The sequence below is a fragment of the Phacochoerus africanus genome, chromosome 4 (assembly GCF_016906955.1).
Source record: "Phacochoerus africanus isolate WHEZ1 chromosome 4, ROS_Pafr_v1, whole genome shotgun sequence".
Lineage (NCBI taxonomy): Eukaryota > Metazoa > Chordata > Mammalia > Artiodactyla > Suidae > Phacochoerus > Phacochoerus africanus.
The window spans coordinates 19,566,697-19,579,803 of record NC_062547.1 but is presented as its reverse complement, the minus strand read 5'-3'; the positions used below and the strand labels follow the sequence as shown (position 1 = coordinate 19,579,803).

Genomic DNA, 13,107 nt, shown 5'->3' with positions numbered 1-13,107 from the left:
TGGGTCTTAGTTTGCGAAGATTCAAACCTGGGGATTCTACTGATCCTGTTTAAAGAACTGAGCAGTGAGCCCGGCTGTTGTCTGAACTGGGAACTGACTGTCGATGTGTTTCTGTCTTCAGGTCTGGCGGGAATTTCCTGACCGGTTGGTGGGTTACCCGGGCCGCCTGCATCTCTGGGACCATGAGATGAGTAAGTGGAAGTACGAGTCCGAGTGGACCAACGAGGTGTCCATGGTTCTCACCGGAGCAGCTTTTTATCATAAGGTAAGTCGGGGCCAGGGCAGGCTTGCAGCAGGTGAGTCTGAGTTGACAGCACCGAGAATGTGATACTTGTTTTATTGGGCACAACTTAATTTTTGTTGAGCTTAGGAAAAATGTTCCTCTCAGAGGTCCATGTTGTGTGATTTTATTAAAGAATGAAGTTATTTTTCTAATTATAAAAAATATTATGTGCTTATACTACAAAGTATGACAAACTCAGAACAAGTTGTATTGTTTTAGCAAAGTCACTTGTAGTCTTATCTCTTAGAGATAAACCATTATTGTTTGGATGTTTTTTCCAGTTTGCCTTTTGCTGATTTATTTTTTCACATATATGCATAGGCAGTTATCAGTATTCTCATTAGCTTGCTTGTTACATGTGTGATGATTATTTTTCTTATGTCATTAATATTTCTTCATAAATAATTTCTCCTTAACATAATTGCTAATATACCATTATATTAATATTCCATAAATCATGTATAACTGTTTCTCTGTCACTGGACATTTAGTTAGTATCTAAATTTTTTTGCTCGATAAAAGCTTTGTATCAAATGCTTAAGTAATGATCAGTATCCGTTTTCATAACTGTTCTTATAATCATTATGACGGATTCCTAGAAGTAGAATTTTGAACATTTTGGGAAGGTTTTGAGATCGATATATATTTATGTCAGTTGTTTACAGTATTGTCTGTGCCAGTTTGCATTCTCACCAGCAAAATATAAAACTGTCTTACCATACCCGCTCTTTCATGAAATATGTAAAAAATACGTACCCATTTTTTTGGTAAGTGAAAATGGATCTTATTATTTTCACTTTGGTTTGATCACTAGTGAGGCTGAAATTCCTCACCGAAGGAACTAATGTCAAGAGAAAGCTCTGCTGAGTCCTGCGCAGTTAATTTAAACTTTTCTATTTGTACGATTGCTTATGGTTATCTCAGCCCTGCTGCCCTCATATGTTTCAGGGTTCTAGATCCAGAAATCAGTTTTTGTTCTTAGCAAAGAATAAATAAAGTTTATGATTCTTCGGGTTCGTGGCAGTAGACTGATAACCCTTTTTTTTGCCCACACGTTTCTATACGATTGCACGCATGTACATACGGTAGATTCAGAATTGCCTCATTATTGTTTGACTTTAAAAAGCACTTGCCTTTGCAGTGTCAGGCCACCATTAATTAGCTCTGTTTCTGTTTACAGTCTATGGAGAGACTGTGGAAAACAGGACAGAGCAGCGTTGTGACTCAGAGGGAAGGATTTAGTAGAGATCAGTGTGTAGTGTGTCTCTGAACAATATTTATTCAACACATGATAATTCATCTATCGAAGGGCCTGCATCCCAGAAGCCTTCCCATTTGACCATTCCGCTCCTTACTGTAGGTGGTTTTTGAAAGAATGACAATATTAAGGACCCTTGGCCACCTGACCAAAAGCAGTCTAATACTTCCTTTGCCCTTCTATCAATATAGCGTCGTGACTAATCTTAAGAGAGAAAATGTGTCCCCTTGCTGTGGCTGAGTTGCCCTGTGTGTCTCAGCCCCAGGGGCCCGCTGCTTGAATGTGTCTTCTTTTTTTGTCTCACCTGACAGTATTTTAATTACCTGTATACCTACAAGATGCCTGGGGACATTAAGAACTGGGTAGATGCTCATATGAACTGTGAAGACATTGCCATGAATTTCCTGGTGGCTAACGTCACCGGGAAAGCAGTCATCAAGGTAGGAGGCATCCTCATCCAGCTTGGCCACCAACTGGCTTTGTAATCTTGGGCGCATTCCTGTTTCTGAGTCTGAGACGTTCTTGTAACCACACGAAGCCTTGGAATAGATGAACTAACTTTAAGCTCGCTTTTAGCCTTAAGATTCTATGATTGATGCTGTGTGAGATTGTGAGATATGAGATGCTGTGTCACGTTGTGAGATTGAAGCTAGGCTTTGATGGCTTAACATACTTTCTCTTTTTATGTAGCTTCTTTAGTTATCATTTAAACCTTCAGTATCAGAGTATAGGTGGTCAATCTGTAAATCATTTTTTTAAAGAAATGTAATTTCATTCTCAAAGCAGATGGAGAATCTAGTTCTGTTGGATAAAGAATGCAGTTTACGTCTTTCTTAAGGTAGCTGATTTTTTTTATAGATGTTGAGAAGCCAGCACACTTTGTACAGTTACAACTGTAGTTGTGCTGAACATCGTTTTAAGATAGTGGTTACCGGTTTTTAAAAGTACCTTTCCTGTAACATATTAAAAGATAAGAGACCACCTGGGGATCTTCTTGTTTATAATAAAAGTCTCTTCCTGAAATGTAGATTTTGCTCAAATCAGATCCCTGGAAACGCAGAGAGAGTACACTTCTTTCCATCAGTGGCTTCATCCTGACCATTTTCCCCTTCTGGATTAGAGTTCCCTGTGTGAAGTTGGGCAGTGTTTCCAGGCCAGATTCCCACATGGGAAGCTTATTTATGTTGGAAGCGTGGTATGACATTCCCAAATGATTCTTCAATGCCATTAACTGGTAAGAGAAGCTAGATTCAACCAAAGTGCCCAAGGAAAGAGGAGGAGTCATCTGTCCAGACCTGACCCAGTCTCTACCCTATCCCTCAGCTCTCTAAATAGCTCAGTAAACAGCTCACTACAAGGAAAACAGATTTTTTTTTTTTAATCTTTTTAGGGCCACACCCATGGCATATGGAGATTCCCAGGCTAGGGGTGGAGTTGGAACTACAGCTGTCGGCCTACACCACAGCCACAGCTCCGGAGGATCTGAGCCACATCTGTGACCTCCACCACAGCTCACAGCAACGTGGAATCCTTAACCCACTGAGCAAGGCCAGGATCAAACCTGCATCCTCATGGATACTAATCAGATTTGATTCCGCTAAGCCGTGACAGGAACTCCTTACAAGGAAAATTTTTATTTTTTTTTATTTTTTATTTTTTTATTTTTTTTGCTATTCCTTTGGGCCGCTTCCGCGGCATATGGAGGTTCCCAGGCTAGGGGTCTAATCGGAGCTGTAGCCACCGGCCTACACCAGAGCCACAGCAACGCAGGATCCGAGCCACATCTGCAACCTACACCACAGCTCACGGCAACGCCGGATCGTTAACCCACTGAGCGAGGGCAGGGACCGAACCCGCAACCTCATGGTTCCTAGTCGGATTCGTTAACCACTGCGCCACGACGGGACCTCCACAAGGAAAATTTTTAAATGTAAACCGAAAAACTAGTTTTAAAGGAACTCCCCTTATCTCCAAGTTTGCTTCTTGACATGCTTCAAGACGTTCTTGGCTCCACCTGCTTACTCTGCACGGTAATTCCTAATGTCTGTATGCTTCTTAGCCTGGTCTTAGTTATCCAGCTTTCTTCCCCTCCCATCCCTCTGCTGTTTACTTTTCTTCACTAGGTTAGAATAGCAGGCTCCCCCGAGTTTGCTAGAAAAATACTGGAAGTTTAAAGTGTGGGAGGGCAGTAGGGAGAGACAGAGAAAAGGATTCAGAGGGTGAGGGACCATTGCATTTTCTTTCCTGATTCAAAGGGGTTGCAGAATAGCCTAGCATCTCCAAGAGCATGGTCCGAACATTCATGGCATTTGCCATTAGCCGGAAGAAGGAGAAAGAGCGCCTGTTGGAACCCAGGTTACGGTGAAAGTTATGGGAAGCTGTATTTCATCGCCCTTATGGCTGCAAGAACAAATGGTGTTTATACAAGGACCTTGGCAGTGAGAAAACAGTCATTAAACAGGAATTAAGGAGCTTGTCATCACCACTTCTTTCCAGTTACAGAAGGCAAAAGCCCTCCAAGCCTTTTTTATTGGGCCCTTGTGAGTTCTGCCATTGGCCGAGCCAGACAGAACTGAATGGAGGAATGGCGAGGTGCGTGTGTGCGTGTGCGTGTGCGTGTGCGTGTGTGTGTGTGTGTGTGTGTGTGTGTGTGTAGAGGGAGCAGGCCTCTCGGCTTACAGAAGCGCACAGGCTGGTATCACAAGCATGATTTTATTGTCCTGGGCACTGATGGCCAGGTATGTTTTTGTGCTCCCCTGGCAGGTAACACCACGAAAGAAATTCAAGTGTCCTGAGTGCACAGCCATTGATGGGCTCTCGCTCGACCAGACACACATGGTGGAGAGGTGAGTGAGCCTCTAAGCACAAGTCTGCCCTGGCCTCTGATCCCCATTTCCTGCCTTGGGCCTGTTTATGGGACTTGGTTGGAGATATAAGGACAGCAGCTGGTAGCCATAGTCACCGCCTTTTGCACATGGGAATTGGGTTAGTTCAAGCCCAGGTCACCCAAAGAATTAATTTGGAATGCTACTCACTCAATTTGTAATGGCTGGAAGGCTCTTAAAAATATAGCTGGCCTTAAGCTCCAGAAGCCAGCTCCTCCACGTGGACTAAGCAGCTAACCATCCACAGCCATTCAAGTGGAAGCTAGCTAATTCCAAGGAAATACTGGATCGTTTTTCAGGGCGATTTCTCCATGTTACACTAAAAGTTTGAATAGAAAGAATTAAATCCAACCCACCAGAGACAGATTACCTTTGCTGACCTTGAGAATGGAGTTGAAAGCATAGTTCTTTGCATTACAGAGAGAGAAGCTCTGAAATACTCCCTTTCTTTGGATTCAGTCACTTTCTCAATTAGCACACCCTGGTGTGGCTGTGATACAGGGCCTTATGGGCGAGTGTGAAGGAAGTGGGAGTTGTCGGTCCTTCCTTAAGAATTTTCTACTCTCGTAGTAGACCTGACAGTTCTCACTTGTATCCCAGAGGTTCTCAGGCTTTGAATTTTCTGAATCAAATCTAATTCTTCTAAAATGCCAGCTGAGACATCCAGTAGCCCTGTGGTCAAGGGGCCAGGGTGCACGCGGAGAATGTTAGGGTAGCCTTGTGGGATGAGATATCTAGTTCAAGTTTCCACAGGTCTCACAGGCATCTGCTTGCAGCTTTCATTTCTGAAATCTATGAGGCCTATCAAAGCCCTTCAGGCCTGGAGGATTCTTTTATACAGTAAGTTGTTTCAGTTGGCGTGGGTTCTTCTGTAATGCTTTACTCCTTCTTCCTCTTACTTCTCATACATACTCTCTAAATACTCCCTTTACCTCTTTTCTAGGTAAATACCTTACCAAAATGACATGATTTTTTTTTTTACCCCCGTTGATGTGAAATAATATATTATTGTGATTTTAAAAATATCCCCTCACTGGTATCAAGGATTATGCTGTCAAGGGTGGTGAGGTTAACTGTCATGGCTCATTCGGAAGAGACTCCCGTTTTAGTTCTAGTCGAGCACATGAAATTGATACTTGAACCTTCCTCTGTTCTGTATGGAGGAGAATGTCATAGCGTTAAGTAATTGGGTACCGATTGGGCTACGTTAAAACGGTGGGGTTATATGGATCAAGAAAGGAATCATGTGGAGAAAATGACTCAAGTTCATTCGAAGGCTAAACAAGTCCTCTGTAGCACCGCCGAGATCATAACACATGCAATGAGAAGGATGCAAGGTAGATACAATTATTATTAAACCCTGAAGACAGTAACCAAGGGGAATATGGACCCTTCCTCTTGGGAAGAGGCTTGTGAATGTGGAATAGGCAACTTGCCCAGATATCGTTAGGCTTGATTGTATGAGAGTTTGTAATCAACGACAGCAGATGCACACGTTTATATGTATTCATATCATGGTGTGTGTGTATAAAACTCAGTCCAATGCTATCTGTTGTAAGGAAGGCTCACAGTGTTGTAACTGATCAGAGGAAAGAGAAGTGCTGTCTTGCTAGTGTGATTATTAGGAATGATTTTGTAAGAGATGGCACTTGAAATGAGCCTTCCGAGATCACTAGGACTCCGACCAGTGGAACTCTGGACAAGAAGAGCAGATCCTCGGCAGGTGAACCTGGGTGGTCGGCGGTACAGGTGGCAAGCAGTCAGGATAGCCAGTTGGGCTGGAACATAGCATTCTGGCCCCCTCAGTGCCAACTTCCAAAAGCCCTGGATGCCCAGTGAAGGAGCCAGAGGTTTTTTCCTCCAGGCTCCAGCCATAAAAAGTTTTGAATAGCCATGAGCTGTGGTGTAGGTCACAGATGCGGCTTGGATCCCGTGTTGCTGTGGCTCTGGGGTAGGCCAGTGGCTATGGCTCCGATTAGACCCCTAGCCTGGGAACCTCCGTATGCCGTGGGAGCAGCCCAAGAAATGGCAAAAAGACCAAAAAAAGAAAAAAAAAAAAACGTTTTGAATAAGGGAGTCGCTTGACCAAAGTGTTGTTTTGAGATTGGTTTGGAAGAAGTGCATGGAATACAATGAAGGTGAAGAGATTGAAGAGAGAAGAATTAGAAGCCTTAAACCAAGTCGAGGGTGGAAAGGAAGAGTCCAATTAAATGGCAAGAGACATTTTCTCCCCCCAACGGAAGCTGTGCTAACACTTAATTTCCAATTGAGTAGGCAAGGGAGGTTACAGAGAGGGAGTTGATAGAGATGGTCAAGAAGAATGGCAGCGCCTTTGACGGCGTAAGTAATATAAACAGGAGGGATGCCGATCAGGGGTGGGGAGGAGATGACTGTGGTACCTGTGAGAGTATAACTAACGAGGTCAGGCGATGTTAATCATGGGTGCAGTTGGGGAGCAATAAAAGCAAGTGAGTTTCAGGTCTTGCTCTCTGTATATGCAACCATAGAGCAAGCCGTTGGAAATTTGAAACTAGAACTTTAGAAAGAAGACCGAAACAAAGATGGGTATTTGAAAGACATCTGCCCAGAGGTGGTAGTTGACTGAGGAAAAGCTAAGGGCAGAATCCTGAGAAATTCAGACATTTAGGAGACAGGAAGAGTAAGTGGAAAAAAGCAGCAGCCCCTGGAGAGGCCACGAGGAAAGCATGGTCTCCAGTGCTCAGCAGCGAGGGCAGAGCAAGGAGCATGCGGACCAGGAAGCGGTCTTAGAATTAGATGGTCGTTGGCGACTTTGAAAAAAAATAATGTCATAGAGAGTTGGGGCTGAAGGGTTATGGGGTTAGGGTGTGAGGAAGTCAGTGAATGTAGACTACCCTTTTGAGAAACGGGGTAAAGAACAGAAGGAAATCAGTCCTGATATTAATTAGAAACTTGGAACAAAACTATTTGGATTAAAATCGAATGACTGGGCGTTCTCGTCGTGGCACAGCGGAAACACATCTGACGAGGTACCATGAGGTTGTGGGTTCAATCCCTGGCCTCACTCAGTAGGTTAAGGATCGGGCATTGCCATGAGCTGTGGTGTAGGTCACAGATGCAGCTCAGATCCCGCGTTGCTATGGCTGTGGTGTAGGCTGGCGACTACAGCTCCGATTCAACCCCTAGCCTAGGAATCTCCATATGCTGTGGGTGCGGCCCTAAAAGTCAAAAAAATAAATAAGTAAAATAAAATTGAATGACTGAATCATGACATAAGGTGCTTAGATTGGGAGAGAGGTAGACATGATTTAAGCCCTCACGGATAAGCTAAGAGATGGAGTACAACTGCAGAATTGTTCATTTGTTTTATTTTTTTAAAGATTTCCCTTTGTAGAATCCACGATTTGCACAAACACTGAAAAGGAATTAACCGCTTTGCAAGTCATGATCTCGTGTTGAGTTGTGTGGTTCAGTGAGCTTATTTATGCTTACACTTGGGGTCTGGGATCAGAAATCTCAGTTGCGGAGGAGAGTGGCTTTTACTACTCATCAGCCATTCCCAGGACCTCCTGTTAGCTCTTTAAGAACCAGAAGAATTTGTAACTGTTCACTTTGGCCAATGGCTTTATTGCCCACGTCAAGACAGTATGGCAGACAGACAGTGTTGATTTAAGAAAACAAACACTAGGAGTTCCCGTTGTGGCGCAGTTGTTAACGAATCTGACTAGGAACCATGAGGTTTCGGATTCGATCGCTGGGCGTGCTCAGTGGGTTAAGGATCCAGCGTTGCCGTGAGCTGTGGTGTAGGTCGCAGACACGGCTCAGATCCCGCATTGCTGTGGCTGTGGTTGGTGTAGGCTATCGGCTACAACTCCGATTAGACCCCTAGCCTGGGAACCTCCGTATGCCGCGGGGAGCGGCTCAAGAAAAGGCAAAAAGACAAAAAAGAAAAAAGAAAACAAACACTGTATTTTGATTCAGGCCAGTCGTTGTTCACATTATGAGTTAGCCACTTATTAGCTGTCTAACTTAAGGAAATTGACGTACCTTATCCTGAACTTCCAATCTTTTCATTTTCCTAAAATAGATATATTAACTCTCATATTGCAGTAGCCATTCATGGGTTCAACAAATATTTATTGAGCATCTTTGTACCAAACACTGTGTTAAAGGCTGGAAATGAAAGAAGCAGTGGTACATGAAAGCCTGTCGCATGGTGCCTGGCAGAGTTAGTTTGCTTCCCAGTTTCCCCTGCACTGGTTCTGAAGGCTCCTGGTTGCTTTAGGTAATTGTGTGCGTTTGAAAGGAAAATAGAAAACCATTCACCCTTTCTCCCCCAGACACTGCCAACACTTCAGAGATAGACATTGGCCATAGGCTGGCTGTACTTGATTAGAAAACCAATCCAGGGGAACAGTTACCGACATAGTAGCTGAGCCCCTGACAGCACAACTCAGGTGGGCCACCAGCAACCAGCCAACATCATGATCTACCCTGACCTGCTCCCCAGTCCCGATCCCCTGCATGAGCAGGGTAGGAAAACACTGTCAGTACCTGGCAGGAGAGTTAAGGCCGTCCACCATGCGGAGTGGCTAGCCGCTTCCCCAGGACAGGCCTGTGGAGAGAAAGAAGGACTCGCTAACCTGGCTTAGGTTAGCCAGGGGCAGCTGTCAACAAGTCAGGCTGGCCCGAGCCCCAGTGGCCTCTTGCCAGAGGCCTGGCCCTGTTGGCAGATCTGATTACAGAGGAGACACTGTCCTCAGTGCTCGCCAGGGGCCACAGAGCCACTCTCCTCGGCCAGGAACCATGAGTCTTCGTTAATGCATGCTTGCTGGCACCTCTGCTGGCACAGCCGGGCTTCTCTGGCCAGAGTCTGCAAGCATACTAACTGGAAACTGGAAGACTCTGTCCATGTTTACAGGCAGAACAACTGTCAAACGTGAGACCTTGGGGAGATTGGAATTAGTTGGCCACTGCCTTGACCCCATCGTTTACGGAGAGGAAAACGGTTGTCCGGGGCTCGCTTCAGACCGTTGTGTTCAAACTCCTCAGTGTTCTCTCCTGCCAGTTTGCAACCTAAGACGACCACCTCCCGAGTCTCAAAAACCCGCCAACAGGAGGGCCACCCGGTGACCTGCGGGTTATGGGAGAGTGAGAAAGAGCAGAGGCTCTGCGCCAGGGCAGGCCTGGGTTTAAGACCCAGCTCGGGGTCCTGGGCCAAGTCCTAAAGCCTCTCTTAGCCTGAATTTCCTAAACCCTAACAGGAAGGTACGAAACATCAACCCTTTGGCATATTGAGGCGGTGCTTTAAGGAATCAATGAGGTCAGGTGTGTAAATTACCTGGCACGGGATAGGTGCTCTACAGTTGTTCATTTCCAGCTCCTGCCTTTGGGCCCTGGCATTGTGTTAATAAATAAATTCGTATCATCTCATAATGAAGACGTTCGCCTCGGGACCCAGAATGCCTCTTACCGGTTATTTGGCCTTTGGTCCTGTCCCTTAGCCTCTCTGTGTTGTGTCTCTGTCACCTTCCCGGTGTACAGGGGGCAGAGTAGTAGGACCTGCCTCTCAGGGTTGTTGTAGGATGAAGTGGGTTACGAATACATGTAAAGCACTTTGAAGGCAGCCTGGAACACGTAATAATTACTAGTTGCTATTGATCCGTGGAGGTGGGCACGGTGCTGTTTACTAGCTCGAAGCGCTCCAAAGGAAATAGTAATGCATTTTGACCGAGAGAGTGAGCAAGAGAAGAGAACTGCTGATGGCTGGCTTCTTTATTAATTGGTTTCTTGCTCAAGCTCAAAGGACTCAAATAAAAGCTATTGATTAAAATAATTTGAAACAAGGCTTACATATCAGCAAGGATAGGCAGGCCTTCTGGTCTGTGTCTTGAAATTCAGCCCCTTCTTGGTAAACGATTCTGCCTCTGATTAGTTTGTTGTTGGAGCTCTCAGGTGCCGTGGGCCTGACTGGGGACATGAACGCCGGCTTCTCTGAAATCCATCCTTGAGGTCCCCTTAACTTCAAAAGCAGTTTGTACCGGCTTGTTTTCCCCCTCTGGTCTGATGCCAAAGTGTCCTCATTATCCAGCTGTCACACTCAGTTGGCCTGATTGACCAGAACCGTTTCCCGCCCGTGTGCCTGACCCGCTCACCTCTGAGGAGGCTGCTCAGCAGACTGGGGGGAGGGGAGGGGAGCGAGCACCCCCGCTTCCCCAGCAGGGCCTGCCGTGCTGGCACTAAGTTGCCTGCCGCTGCTGGTTCTAACACGGGAGCGGCGAAACTTAATGGAAGCTGTCCCGCGTGACCTTACCTTCAGCTTTCATAGAAGAACTGATGGACATGGACTGATGATTCCCAGAGATTGCCACTCACTGGCCCCAGATAGGGGTCCCTTGAATGACCCAAGTGTTTGTAGTTTGGAGTTGAGGCCCCGTTGTCTCCTTTTGCTGTCCACTGCTGCACGTGTCACGTCCGCCCTTCTGCATTTTAGATTTGAGTGAGCTGAAGCTCAGATCCAGTGCTGCTCTCCTTTCCTCCCCTTGCCTTCTCTTCGGCTGGCAGAGATGGGGTTAAGGATCGTTGGCAGCTAATCCACCTTGGTTTGAGGCCAGCTCGGAGGGAGCTGGAAGAATGACTGGAATTTGAGGAGGAGGGGAAAAGATACTCTGACCTCCGCAGGCCCCTGGCCTCAAACAGCATCCTCAGCTCCCTTTCTCCCTCTGAACTAATAGGTGAGGCACCCCCGGACCCCTTCCTTTATCCACCCGCTCCCGACCGGTTTAGGAACCTGGAAGCACTTGCATTTCTTTCGTTGGTGTCGAATACTATGTGTTTTGCGCTCCTCTCTCAGCCTCTTGAACATTTTCTCTTTCCCCCACCCCGTCCCTCTCATCTGCTCCACTGCCCGCCCCGCTCCCAAACCCCACAGGTCTGAGTGCATCAACAAGTTTGCTTCGGTCTTTGGGACAATGCCCCTTAAGGTGGTGGAACACCGAGCCGACCCTGTCCTGTACAAGGACGACTTTCCTGAGAAACTCAAGAGCTTCCCCAACATCGGCAGCTTATGAAACGTGTCACTGGTGGAGATCGAAACACTAACCCTGGACAGAGGATGAGCCCGCGGCCCCCCAGCACTCTGGTACCCGGACTTGAGAGTGGAAGGTGGGCACGGCCCCACGCAGCCTGCTGTCCCGAGAGCAGGAGCCTAGGACATCTCAGCACCTCGAGTTGGGCATCCTCCTTTCTGATACTCTCAATGGGTTCCTTCTGAAAAGACCGGCTGGATGGACGTGGCAGGCTCCGGGGGGAAGGCCGGCTCAGCTGTGCTTTGTCTGAAGCTCCGATATAAGGATCTGAAAGGAAACCTCACTGGCTGTGAGAGGGATGAGACGAGAACCCTCCCAGCCCATTTCAGATTTGCGAAATCATGCAAGAGCTACCGTTTTTTCACTTTTTGTTATTTCCAATCAGTGGGTTCTTCAGAGGAAAAGCCGAGCCCAGAATTGGGTGCAAAATGCAAACCTCCTAGTGGCATTTGACATATGCCTCGGGACCCGGGGCCCTGGCCTCATGTGGAGGAGGAGCACCAGCTGCTGAGTAGGGATCCTGTAAGTTCCTCTTTGGTTTGGCTTTTTGATATTAAAATTATTTTTTATTCTGTTTCCTACTATGTCTTAAATATTGGTTCTGGAGCTTTTTTTTTTTTTTTTTTGTATTTAACTCCATCTTCAGGCCTCAACCCCGGTCTCCTGCCCGTGTCGGGGGGGCAGATGTTCCGCCAGAGGAGTGTCTGGTGCCATGTGCATCCGGCAGAGGGAGGTCCCCAAACTGTATACATTCTGAGAGAAGATGTGTCCCAAGCCCTCCACAGAAACCGGAAGCTCTAGCTGATCTTTTCTAGCTATTCTCGAGGGAAACAGAGGGCCTCACGGGGCCGTATGCTGAGTGGCTCCGGCTAGTTCCGTAAGACTTGAGGGACTCGTGACCCTCACCCCAAGGGGATGCCAACATTTCCCTCATTCTTTGGTATAAACCTAATGTTAGCCAGGGAGGTTCTGGCTAATGTTAAAGGCTGCTATAACAAATGCTTTGCAATAGTTGCCAGGATATTTAAATGGTTACATTTCAGCATTTAGTAATACTGCACATGTGTGAATTATACCTCTTTAAGCCTGGTTGATGAACAAATCTACTCTGGCAAATGTTAGATGTTGTGGATTCAAAACAGACTTATCTGGCTCTAATATTAAGATTAGCCACAGTTTGGGCTTCAGCCATAACATATGTCCCCAGAACACAAAATACATAATAATTTGCTTGGAATATGGATATAGTTACTGAAACCTAGTTGTGTGCCCGTCTGCGTCACTAGTCCGCCACCCATTGTTCTGCTCAGTGACATGAAGGTGAGCAGTTCCCGTGCTATAGGCTATAGTTTTTAAACTCAAAGATTTTAACAAGAGCCACTCAAGATGTATTCTGTAGACTTTGAGAGGTGAGGAAACTGTCAGAAAGTAGAAATCATGAGAGTCTCGTCTTTCATAGTAAGGTGCGGTAGAACCGGGAACCGTCACTGGTGGAGAGGACCAGACGGCACCTCCAGTTCATTCACTTTGCAGATGCGCACATTGAAGCTGTGATTTATTTGTGTCATGCAGCTGCGAGCACAGGTACTTAAACAGTGCTTTTGATTTCAGTAA

At 46.2% G+C, this 13,107-nt stretch overlaps 1 protein-coding gene across 2 annotated transcripts in view; it reads left to right on the top strand.

Annotated features, from left to right (window-relative positions):
* EXT2 (exostosin glycosyltransferase 2) overlaps window positions 1-12,086 on the top strand; it is a 137,688-nt gene extending 125,602 nt beyond the window's left edge. For both annotated transcript variants that reach the window (XM_047775934.1, XM_047775933.1), the window contains 4 exons: window positions 122-265; window positions 1,853-1,981; window positions 4,305-4,387; window positions 11,337-12,086. In XM_047775934.1, the coding sequence (XP_047631890.1) occupies window positions 122-265; window positions 1,853-1,981; window positions 4,305-4,387; window positions 11,337-11,475 (495 nt within the window). In that variant the 3' untranslated portion in view covers window positions 11,476-12,086. The remainder of the gene's footprint in view (window positions 1-121; window positions 266-1,852; window positions 1,982-4,304; window positions 4,388-11,336) is intronic.
* Window positions 12,087-13,107: the final 1,021 nt, after the last annotated feature.